The sequence below is a fragment of the Wyeomyia smithii genome, chromosome 3 (assembly GCF_029784165.1).
Source record: "Wyeomyia smithii strain HCP4-BCI-WySm-NY-G18 chromosome 3, ASM2978416v1, whole genome shotgun sequence".
Taxonomy (NCBI): Eukaryota; Metazoa; Arthropoda; class Insecta; order Diptera; family Culicidae; genus Wyeomyia; species Wyeomyia smithii.
In genome coordinates this window covers 49,320,388-49,333,271 of record NC_073696.1, presented here as the reverse complement: position 1 = coordinate 49,333,271, position 12,884 = coordinate 49,320,388, and the positions used below count along the sequence as shown (strand labels likewise).

At 37.7% G+C, this 12,884-nt stretch overlaps 2 protein-coding genes across 2 annotated transcripts in view; both read right to left on the bottom strand.

Annotated features, from left to right (window-relative positions):
- The window catches only part of LOC129731857 (uncharacterized), a 76,227-nt gene that overhangs the window by 23,500 nt on the left and 39,843 nt on the right, over positions 1-12,884 (bottom strand). The window lies entirely within an intron of this gene.
- Positions 6,376-7,556, bottom strand: LOC129731856 (testis-specific serine/threonine-protein kinase 1-like). The gene has a single exon (XM_055692206.1). It carries the CDS (start codon positions 7,361-7,363, stop codon positions 6,377-6,379), a length of 987 nt encoding a protein of 328 aa, XP_055548181.1. The 5' UTR covers positions 7,364-7,556; the 3' UTR covers position 6,376.

Genomic DNA, 12,884 nt, shown 5'->3' with positions numbered 1-12,884 from the left:
AGTCATCATCGACATGCTCGACATAGTCCCGTTTGCTATCCTCTTCCCATTCTCGCCCGTTTTTAAGTTTTTACATTGGCCCTGGTTCCGCCACTAGCTAACTGTGGAAAGATTAAAATTTTCCGACATGTTCACGTAGACATGGCTGGTGAACCTGCCGTCTATCTCTCACCCTATCGCACTCCTCGGACATCGACTTCTCTCTGTTTTTGTCGAATTTTGTTTTGCTTACACCGTCTTCTGGATGTTCACTTTCGGGAGGTCAACTTGTGTGTTTTCTTCTGACGCTGTGGAAAAAGAGGGACCTGGACGTCTAACTAACCTGCCGAGTTTTCCCGCATGTCTTCAATGCCACCGTTATTACCATTGCAACAGTATACAGTTGTTACCGTGTGCACTGCAGTTTAGGTTCTCACAACAAATTATTTCTGTTGCGTCTCCTGAGCGATCAATCACCGATTCGAACGTTTTCATCTTCATCAAGATTTTTCCGACCGCTGCCTTGCTGATTTTGTGGTACTTGGCAACTTCCTGGTGCGATTGGCCGTTGTTGATATCACGAACAACCAGTTTTTGGATGCACAACGGATCGTACGGGAAATTACTGCTTTCTCCATATTTTACAACTTTACCGAATGCAGGCACGAGTACAAATGCTCCAGAGCCAAGCAGAGTGTTTATGAAACGTCAAAATACTCAAAACAAACAAAAGCAAAAGGTCTTACACGATGGAAACTTACCGAAATTATTGTCGCTGCCGCACTATTCTGCAATTCGCTGGTGAGTCCAGCGACGCGAAGATTTCTAGCGATGTCATTTTGTATGATTATTTATCGCACAGTACAATGCAGTTTTAATGTTCTTTGATTAAATTGACATAGTTTTGCGACTAGAAAACAATCAAAACTATTAGCAAATATTACAGTCGCATATTTCGGGACATTTTATGTTGAATCAAAGACTCCATTAAAATACTACGAAATTCGCTGGAAAATCCTTGTCAGACGAGCGACTCGTCGCTTCCGATTTTTCTCTGCATGGCCAATAAATCGATTTTCAGAGTGGGCACCATGGTGTAACGGTTTGACCAAAAAGTAGGCGCGGGTAGGGGTAGTGTTTTTTGCTTAGGGAGGTTGGAGACGAAGTATCACTATGCAACAGGTAGAAAATTTTCCTTGTTTATTTATGTGTCCTTGCTCACTTGAAAAAAAAAAACTTCCGAGTTTTCAGTGTTTAAGTTACGAGTAGCTTTCAAAAAGCACTAATATTGATAGCAAGGTATGTAGCATTGCATTCAACGATGCGGAATTTTTTTTTCCAGAGGCTGTTTAAAAACACACTTCTTCGCAATCAAACTTGTTTCCAATATGGCCGATTCTGCGTTTGTCATACCGTTACCCCATGTCTCTATACATTATGGTGGGCACTTAATTTTGTCAGTTTTTTTTTTGAATAAAACTCTTCTTATTTTCTCTATCAGAATTTTTTTTTATCAAAGCAAAATGAATAAATCATCAAAAGAACATTATGAGTAAGATAACGATTACGATGTGTTTTCGTTTAATTTCAACCAGAAAAATGAAATAAATGAAAAAAAAGTGGGTACTTTATTTTGCCTTTCACTGTACCTAGTAAGCTGAAAGCCCTAAAAAAGCAAAGCAAAGCCTTGGTGCTACATTCCGATTCGGAACTCGACCTTTTGTTTTATTAATACAGACTTCGCAGCAAACTGTTTTAGTGTACAGGACAATTGCGGGACTAGCGCTACGATCCTACTGACACTAACAGTCTCTCCTGATCCGGAACTCGAGCCTACGACGACTGGCTTGTTAGGCCAACATCGTACCTCAAGACCAGCTGGAAGGTGACTGAGAGCCCTATTTGGGTTATATAAGAGCCTGGTTCTGCTCAAACCAATCATTTTACTAGTGGATGGCCACTAGAATAGTCCTAACTAAGAAGCAGTGGGAACCAGTAGTGATAGTGGCAGAAACGGTCAGCGTTAGGTACAGTGGAACTACTTCTGCCTCTAGTAAAAAGTTACCTTTGTGCGGTAGCGGGAACATCAGCGGTAGGTGCATTGGCCAGCACTTCCTCCAGCGTTCTTTAGCGAAATGCTCTGCCGTATTTTGGCAATATACAAACGTTTTTGGGCTGCTGGAAATCAAAGCCTCTCGGCCATGAAAGTTTCAGGGTAAAAACAGCTTTTCGTTGTATTATCAGAAGGATGCCCTATTCCCTAAATCGGGGGTAGCACAGAGATGCGATCAACATCATATCCGATACTAAGTTATATAATAGTTTGTCCTTAATTGACGAATTAATATTTTCAGGTACCAAAAAATGTTTCAAAATGGCAACTGGGGTCGATTTACGGCCTAATCATGCTATCTCGGTTCCGGAAATATTCATGGCATTTGATCGTCTTTGGTTGCTTTTCAGGAACCGGAAGTCAACATTTTGAATGAGAATTTAGTTTCTACGCAAAAAAAAATAAACACCCCGAAAAATTGTTTTTTTTTTCTGATAAAAAATATAATTCCACATTCATCTCAATCCAATATTCATGGTTTAATCGATTTCTTTTTTTTTAAGATTTGTTATAAGCATCAATAGCGCGACATAATTTACAATTGACGATTATTAAATAGAACAGAATCGCGCCAAACCATTTTTGTTTGAATGAAACTTTGCACACGTATTTGCTTAGCAAACTGAGCATTTTTCACAGACGGAGAGTTTTTTTAAACCCATGAGTTATTTTCTAAAAGGGCGTATGCATTTTGGCCTAGGTTTTAGTCAAAGCATTGTAGCTCAGAAACCTTCGATTGAATAGAAAAACTGTCTAAGAATGAGTTGTAGGGAATTAATAAAAGCAAAGCCTTGATGCTACATTCCGTATCGGAACTCGACCTCTCCCGAACCGAGACTTGTTTGGCCAGCATCGTACCTCGAGAAGAGCTGGGAGATATAGGGGGGGGAATTGATAATGCCTCGTAAAAAATATATACTGTAGAAAAAATTTTTTTTGACTAAATAAAATTTAAACTAAACACTTAATTTTTCTACGATAATAATTTTTGATATGAATACTTGAAGCTGGAAGCAAACATTTAAAAGCAAAAATTTATGGTGGCGCAGCTAAAAAGCCGTCTTGAATAACAAAATTGAATGCTGTTTTTAATCAAACATCCTTTTCCCTAAATAAACAAATTATCAATTACTTAAAATGATTAATTCCACAGCGATAAAACTTTCATTGCATCCGTTTCCGAGAGAGAAAACGATTATTTCGAAATGTTTTTGACGTAGGACTACGTCTAACCGCACTATATCGAGATACATTCCGCGAAAACTAAAACCAAGATGTAACGTCGGAATGAAAGATTTCAAACGGTTATGCTTCTGTAACCACATGATGGATCACAATAATCAATATGTTGTTGGATTGATAAAATGATGGACAATTTTGTGATTCTTCAATTCTCATTATCACTTCATGGTTAAACAGTGAAAATTGACTAAAAGTTTCAAGGTCGAATTTTCACCAACAATGTACCAATCATATGCGAGCCCGCCTAGCACAGACTTCATGAATAGACACCAACTGCCTGCTGTGATATCCTGTATAGCAGTGGCAAAAAAAAATTGACAGAATCTCACCGTCCCAATAGGTCAACTAATGTTAGCTTCCATGAGCCTAGACTATTTTGATGTCTTAAAGGTGAAGCTTTTCCGGAGAGTTCGTAACCACCTCTACTATCAGACAGTATTACGTTCTGCTGTTAATAAATATGTTAATGTTAATAAAACTGATGTCTTGAAGGAGAATATGCTGCACCGAGCAATGTATGAACAGAGCGCTGGTTACTCGTCGTCAGTGCAGAAAAACTCGATATTCATTTTTGTGCAGTCAAGCCAAGTTAAAACTACATTGCCGCTGTTGACGCACAGTGGGGCGTGGAACACAATCGAATTGCCGTTGGATTTGTCTTCTTCTTCTTCTTCTTCTTCTTGTTTCGTGTAGCAGCAAATATCAGAGTTCATTTTGATTTTTCGAGTGCCGCAAAATACGCTGCGCCGCCGGGGACAACAAAATGCGTTGTTTATTTTTAAACTCTACACTCTGCTTTTTTCAGATTTATTTAAACAACTGAATATTAACCCTTAAAGGCGCACGACGTTAAAAAATCATCTAAAAACATAAAATCTATGTTTAACAGGTTTACTGCCTTAAAACTAACCAATATGCATAAAAAAATTGAAAGATTTTCTTTTTAATGTGCAAATATTACCATGTTGTTTTTAAACAACACTGTGACTTTTTCGCAGAATAAAGTCTAAACAATTACTTTTGTTAACAGTAACTTTAAACTTGACCTTTTGTTAGTATAATTACTGATAATTCAGATATTTCCACTAACCACTAACATTATTTTAAAATTTATTTTCAAAGACAGTCACCACCAGCCGGGAATCTCGCCATGTTTTATTTCGTTTCCGAGATTTTGACAGCAAAAATGAAAACAAAACACTCAAATACAGTACTTCCAACTGTTAAGTTTTCTTCGTTAGAGTCTAGAGAGCTGTTCTAATGAATTATATTTCTGAAAAATACTAAAATACGTATATTTTAAAACGTTTTTAGTAGTGTTGTTTTAAAACAACATTGCGCATTTAAGGGTTAAACGAGTTGTACTGATGATTATATTTTACTAGTTAAATTAATATAGTGTAATATGACAATACTAGTTGCATCCCGCGGTGGCGGTATACAGGAAAACCAAATTCATTTCATCTTGATATTAGAGTTCCGACATTAGTATTTGCATTTTTCAATTGCAAATTTTTTTGAATTTGCATTTGCAAGAAAATATTACTTTCCATAACCTTACTTGTAATTGAACAACGCTTTGCAAACATTAATTACTGAGGCTAATGTTGTGCATCACTCGTGCCCAGTTTATTTTCGAAGATAATAGACATATAACTTCCAAATATGGTATCTTCGATGTTCTTTGGTATCTTGAAACTGATCAAATTTTTTTCTGATTGATTCTGAATACTGATGAAATGTTTAAATTAACCTGAATTGAATGTTAACATGTTCATAAAATTCTATGTCAATTTCAAATTTTCTGTGAATACACATTTTCTACTAAAACTGTAATTCGTTATCTATATTTTTTCCACGAGCTTGTAACTGCAGGAAAAAAATTGATGTGACATCGTTGCCGCTTTGTGATCGGTGAGTGAGTCAACTTCAACAAGGCAAATAGATATAGAAGGAAGAAGTTTTATTTCCACTAAATCGTACTCAATTAAATATTTTATAGAATGTTGCCTTTTCGCGTATTAAAGAAAATTCGCTGTATTAGAATAAAAGGTATTCATCAATGGTTAGGGGGAAATTTGGGTCTAGAACTCTATAGCAATATTTTAGAGAAAAACTTGCTTCTACAAAGTTTTTACATATGATAAAGCGCTTATTGAAAAAGTATCAAAAATTAGGGTGACCAAAATTTTCGATGCTATCAAGTATCTAACTTTTTAATTTTTGTATATAGAAAACCTTATTCTACAATTTTATAGCTCCAATAATTTTAAGTAACTTTGTAAAAAAAAAAGTTTTTCTTTAAAACATTGCTATAGAGCTCTAGACCCAAATTTCCCCCTGAATTTGGTTTCTGGACCATTGTGAATGTTAAACAGAATATTTTTTCTTCTAAGGTAGAGTGCTGCAAGGAAATAATCAAAACACGACCCCGTTCGATTTTGGCAACACGCCAGAAATTTTTTCTGTTGCCAAAGTCAAACCATGCCAATAATGAACGGTTCTTTCATGACTTTTTTGACTTTTTAAATGGTCAAAGACGACCTTAACAGTAGAAATGGCCACCAATGAATTAGTTTTATTTCCAAATCGTTTGAGGTGTCGCTTCATGAATTTGGGCTGACGACCTAAATACTTGATATTGCCACCCGAACCAAAATACCTTCCTTTTGTAAGATGTTGAGCTGAAATTGGTAAAAATAAATCAAGCAAACTACAAAAGTAAAACGAGCTCAAATCAAACATAGCTTCAAAATAAAATTATAAAATTATTGTAGTCCTACGTCAACTATACGGTCGTTTCTTGGATACCAACCTCCTACTATTTTGTTAATTGTTAAGTTATAACAACTGAATTTTGAATACATACCTCAAAAATGAAAAATGAAAAAAAATATTTTTTTCGGCAAAGTAAAAAAAAACAATGAGTAAGAGAGAGAAGACATACAGGATAAACCAAAAAGACTATCTGGTTTAGAAACGACCCCTACCAGTGAGCATGAAGTGTCATCGAACCCAAAACCTAGCGTTAATTGCTTTCCACTAATTTTTATTGGCAACAACTTTCACCTCCCACCGTTCTTCCATAACCTCCTCGATGTTGATCCGATCGACCGGGTCCGGATCCAGCAGGTTATGCACTATTCGTATCGGATCGAACGAGATGACTTTCTCCACTTCTGGCCGGAACTGGAACTGGCGGCTCATCTGACAGCGTACCAGTTTCTTTAGGTTCTTCTCATCGAACGGCATTGTTCCGTTCAGCATGATGAATAGTACCACTCCAAGTGACCACAGATCAGCTGCTTTTGGCTGGTAGAGGGTTGCACTCATGATTTCCGGGGCTGCGTAGGCCGCCGAGCCACAAAATGTGCTTGACATGATGTTGTTCCCTATTTCATTCTTGCAGTAACGTGCGAACCCAAAATCCGACAACTTGATATTCAAATTTTTCGAGATTAGGATGTTTTCGCATTTCAAATCCCGATGAGCGATATCCATTTCGTGTAGATATCGAATCGCATCAACCATCTGGTAGAACCAAAATCTGCATCGTTCTTCCGCCAGCGCGCCGTGCCGCCGAATGTAGCTTAGCAAATCTCCTAATTCGGCCAGCCGCATAAAGATAAACACCCGGCTTCCCCTGCGCATTATGCTGTGCGTTTGAATGATGTTGGGGTGTTCTATTTTGGCCAGAATTTGCAGCTCCCGAGGCAGGAATTTGGTCAGAAACTCAACGTCTTTGGATTTACCTTCATCGACAATTTTACACGCCAGATCCAATGTTTTTTGCGGACCATCACCCGTTTTGGGCTCGAAATATTTGGCCCGCATCACAGTTGCAAACGTCCCCGTTGCCATCCGTCTGCCGAGAAGATAGCCACGTGATTTAAGGGCCTGGATGTCGGGAATCTGCTCGATTTTACGCTGTCGAAGTGCCAGGCGCGATGACCGCCGAAGCAGTGACGGTTTTGCCAGAACGCCCTCTTCGCGTGAGATCTTAGCCGCCGGTTCCGCTTCTGAGGCCATGCTTCGGAAGGTAATCGCGTTGCGTTGAATTTTTACGAAGGATAAGTGATTTTTTTCTACAAATTTTGGATGTATTTCTTTGCGATTAGTGAAAAAGATTCGGTCCTAAACGGAAGTTCTACTGCTTTTTTTCCAAACGGCTTGGAAATCGAAACTGACAAATGAAATGTTGCCACTTTAAAATACTCGGTTACTAAGATTAATATTTTCGAACTTTGATGGTAGTTCGAACAACATGCAGTGTAGTGAAAAAATGTTCATACCTTTAAAGAGCAGCGATTAAGATTGAGTGTAATAAAAATTAAAATTCAAACACGTACATTACATGAGAAATCAACAGCAATGGGTGTAAGAGCATTCATCATCCTTTGCAGCAGAGTTTTTTCTCTAAAGCTAATGTAGAAATAAGTTCAATCATTCTGCCAGTTTCTTTTACCTACCTTCAAGAGTGGATAGTTAATGCTACCAGTGTAACGATCGTATCAGGCGCGTTTTTGCGATAACAATCATCAGCCATGCTCGCAAGCATGTGAGCGCTAAAATGTATTATGGTGGCGTTATTCGAAACAAGCAGTTAGCGTATGCAGAAGTGAGTACAAAACAAAACATTTTATTCACTGCGGAAGGAAACATTCCAAAAGGCTAGTGGAACGTCTTGGCATAATGCACTGGAATCTCCTCTCATGTTTTCCATGGGCTCATGATGAACTTTGATTTATGTAGAATTAATATAATGTTTGACTTATGATGAATTTGATTTATGTAGAATTAATATAATGTTTCGAACGTTTGAAATTAACAAAACTGTCAATTATGAAAAAAAAAACATTACTCAAATCACAAAAATCTTAAAAATCACAGAATATATTGTATTGTATTTTCAGTCGAGGTCAATTGTTTGCCTTATGATTTATCTATGAATTGAAACTTTTTTTCTGCCAGTCACCACCAAAGAGTTACACAAATGAAACAATGTTTCATTTGAAAAATCGAAATACTGTAACGCTAGTTAAAGTCTGCTATTTGCTGCATAAAAATGACAAGTCATTTGCTAGGTAAGTATAGCCAAATCAGGGCTCGGAATCCCATTCAAATCAACACGTTAAGAACAAATTCCGAAAATAGACTGATACTGGAGGAGAAAATTTTCATACAGTAGAAAACAACATAAAGGCAGTATTTCATAATCGATTTTTTTATTAGAATTACAAAACCGAACGATGAAACCACACTTTGTTATAATGTAGAGCTTTAGATTCAATGCAACCGGAATTTGGGAGTGCTAGCTTTCACAGGAAAGTTTTCGTTTATTACAAAAAAGTTCTTCCAAGAGGTCAAACAGAACACCTAACAATAATTCAACAAACCATTCTAACATTTACATTCCAAGAACATCCTCGTACTTTTGAAAGCATCTTAACAAAGAAAAACAAAAAAAGAACGCAAAAGTGAAGCATAGGTATTTTCCGCACGGTATGCTGCCCCCTCAAGTTTGTTGAAAGAAAAACATAACCCCCAAACATGTTTTGATTCCATTTTTGCTGGTGTCGCGGTGCATCACACGTAGTACCTAAAAATAGAAATTATGGTAAGCCAACTTTTTAATTTCCCCATAACGAGAGTAGAGTTTGATTGAACGCTGACAGGACGGGAATGAATAAAATTCGCTTTATCAACCAACCAGCCAGGAATTGGTACTCGAAATAGAAGTGCCCCAACAATTGTACGAACGTCAAGACGCTGGGGAAATAAGCGTCTCGTGGCGGAAGATGCAATATTTCTCGTGTTTTATATCGCTGAGTGTGTATGCAACTTTTCTCATCGATGATAAATCATCAAATTTAAAAGGTAGAGTATTAATATAGGTATCTCAACTAAGTAAACTGTTTAAAGTATCTAACTGTGAGATCGCGAAACCGTGATTGCTTTCTAAAAAAATAGTACCTACTCTAACGTTTCAAGAACGACACTGCCGAATGTGAACCGCTTAAATTTGTGCATCCAAACGGAACGGCACCTGAGCTGGTAACTTCGCGTTATGATGTAAGATGCACAAGCATCCTATACTAGGTCCGCATACGGTGATCGTTTCCCAGAAGAAAGTCAAAACGGTAAATGGGGGGAAAAATCACCTAAAACTATTCGGAAAAAAGTGCTGCTACAGTTTTCCATCTCCTCGGCGCTGTGTGCGTGTTAGTGGTTGAGGGTGGTTCGAAATATTTTCAGCTCCGCTTAGCATCGCGACTGCAAGCCCAATTCCCAAACACGATAAGAGGACTAAACAGATACACCGTGCTTCTCTTTCGGAGCAGCACCGTTAGTCGTATTTTACGGTGGAGTCTATCTAACTTCCCGCAAAAAAAAACGCCAGCAACCCCTTCACCGGGTGGCTCTCCTTTCACATAGTCTCTCCTTCCCAGTCTCAATTATGTACCCATGAAAACTCATTTCATTTAAAGTTTCGTGTACATTTTTTAGGCTGCCTCCGCCGCTAACGGAACTCATAAAAACTAGGCTCTCACTTTGGACGGTTTGGCGCGGTAACGGCGTCGTCGTCGTCGTCGTCGTCAGTAACCTCCTCGGTGATGCCCTGCCACCTCCGGAAAACCGCTTTGCTCTGTATGACTATGGGAACGGCAAGAGCCTTCGCCCGGGCTGCACGCTATGTGCGTTGTATGTATACGGTTCCTCTTTGTTCCTTTGTTGGAAACTTCATCCAATTTTTTTCGAACATTTCGCGTTTCGTTCGTCGTCGGTTGATCCTTTCTGCGGCCAGGCAGCAGCAGTGCAATAAAAGTAGAAGCCGTCCTCATCGTCGTCGTCGTTGTCGTCGTCATCATCGTCGTGTTGTCATGGGGAAAAGAACGTTCCGCGAGAATTGTGGGAGAAAAAATATTTTCACCATTCGGCAGCAGTTGATGAGTACGAAGAGGACGAAGAAGGTGGCTGTCACGCGGCAAGGGAACGGAGAAGAGGAAGGGTGAACAGATAGACAGACATGCTGATGGAGAGAAGTTTTGCTGAACTGGACACAAGGACATTAAACTGAGTCCGAATGTAGGGAATGTGCGGTTAATTTGATAGAAATGAATGCAGATTCCAAAATTTACACACTTTGTTCTTAGGCAGGATATCAGAAGTTATTCTGACGTCAATGGCTGACGTTAGTAGTAATTAGTAAGTTGATCAACTTAGTTTGAGAAAGGGTATGTATACTTGTTGAATCAGAAATTTGTTCATAAAATAACTGCCAAATTTGCGGATTGCAATTATGTAATTTTAATCGGCTCTGATGACCATTCAAATTGAATTATAAACCTAATATAAGGTCACTGCCTGATGTTAAACTAATATAACAAAATTAAAAAAAACACTAAAAAGAACTGAAGAACTAAGAAAACTGAAAAGAGATAAAGGTTGAGCTAGAGCCTAAATTGTTGGAAAATAGCTATATATAAAAGAAATACAAAATAAAAATCGTAAAAACTATACTTCTAACAGCCAAGAAAGTACATGAAAGGAATTATTATTACAAAAAGACTAAAATGTTTGAAACCGCCTATGACAAATGATAGACATGACTCATTAAATTAAATCAAAATTCCGGAAATATTTTTAATTGAATACGTTCCGACGTTCAACAAAAAATAGACCTAAAATTTGGGGCTTATATACAGGCTTCATTTTGCTCATCTTAATCTTGAAGAGAAAACAATTTTCTATCCTCTCAACAACTAGCTTTCAATGTGCATCTCACCATTTGTTTTTTTCGAGAGCGAAGAGTGATAGTTTCTGTGGCAAATAAATGACTTTAATTTGACAAAGCTTAAACTCTTCTATATAACTCATCCGCATATGGAGAATAGGTAAAATGAATTGCTCAGTGAAATCAGAGAATGATTGCTTTACTGTTTCAGGGCCGGTAGCCTTCAAAAATAGTGATTTTAGTGACTGAGTTGATCTAAAGGTGACCAAAAGTTAGTTAAAGAGGAATCAAGCCGTTCCTAAACCACGTGGTCATATACCACATATACCACCTTCTGTGTTTTTTTGTGTGGACTTTTCATTTCGCCAAAAATGTACTTTTTTACCATAAATACATGTTTTATACGAAGTAAAATTGATAAATAGATTAAGTAAAGAAGCCATTATGTACACACTCGAAGTGAAAACCTGCTGACTTATTTTCAATTGATCATGATTTTTTGCTTAAGCGTAAGGTAATGATTTTGTCTCAAGTACATGTTAAATAAACCGGTAGAAAATTTACTAGAAGAAGTGTGAACTTAGAGAATACTGGGGAAGTTTGACTGAGAGAGAGAGAGAGAGAGTAACCTAAATCAATGACTATCATCACAAAATAGTAGTTTGGCGCACTCACTTTGAAACTTCACTCATTCTCAATATAATTTGCGTTGCAGTGGAAATATGAGTACGGGAGAAATTTGAAGAGAGAGAACAGCGTAAAAAATGAAGTGCTTCATGATATTATTAGCGATACCGCTTACCGTGCACGGCACGTTCTATTTAAATCAATCAATTACCATAAATCAAGACATTGAATTACAATAAATCAAGACATTCGATGCATAGTTCGACTCACAAAAGTGAAAAACACGTCGCAAAGTGACATCTGCCGTGAAATCTGAGTTATTATGAGGGTCATTTCGCAGAAGTGAAAACGGAAAAGTGGCGAAAAGTGAACGTCAAGATCTGATATTATCTCGAAAAAAAAATATCGGGTAAAATTGACTTCTAAAACTTGGAAATTTTTGAGCTGAGAAACTCCCTCATTTGCCTTGTAATATTCTCAACTTCGGTTCGGGGTTATTACGTTATTCACTTCACTATCAATTTCACTTTACGGAGCTAATTTCCGTTACTTCACTTTAGGTGGAATCGAGAATAGCCAATATATTTTCCGACATTCCTCCGCTCGAAAAAAATGCGGATACTATACACCTTGTTGCTTTTTAGAAACAACGAAGGCAACGGAATAAGTAGGCAGCAGAAAAAAGAGTAGTGATAAGATTTTTCTTTCTTAGTCTAGTCTAGTTTACACTAACACAGCCAGTACTTGAAAGAATTCTGGAAAATGATATCCACTATTTTTTTTAATGATTTCCATACATTTTTCTTGTTAACGGCCAGGTCTACTGTGTAGCACAATATGATACAATATAATCTAAGAACGGAACAATCCGCATCAACCGATCCGTATGTAATAAGTAATATAAGGGGAGCTTGGTAGCCGCAAGGTTACAGAGTCCGCTTTGATAAGCGGGTGGTCGTGGGTTAGAATCTTAGTAGAATCAGGCCATTTGGTTGTCAAAGGACTTTAACATGGGTTTATTCTCAGGCTCCCCACAACATACCCTTCCTTTAAGCTGAATTCTGTAGTATCCCTGCTGACATTCATCCTAACAAAAATAAGTCCCTGTTATAATAAAACTGGTCCGAGTAACGTATAATAGTTCTCTTCAGGGAATTGTGATTATGGCGCGATCTTGGCTGGAGGTAC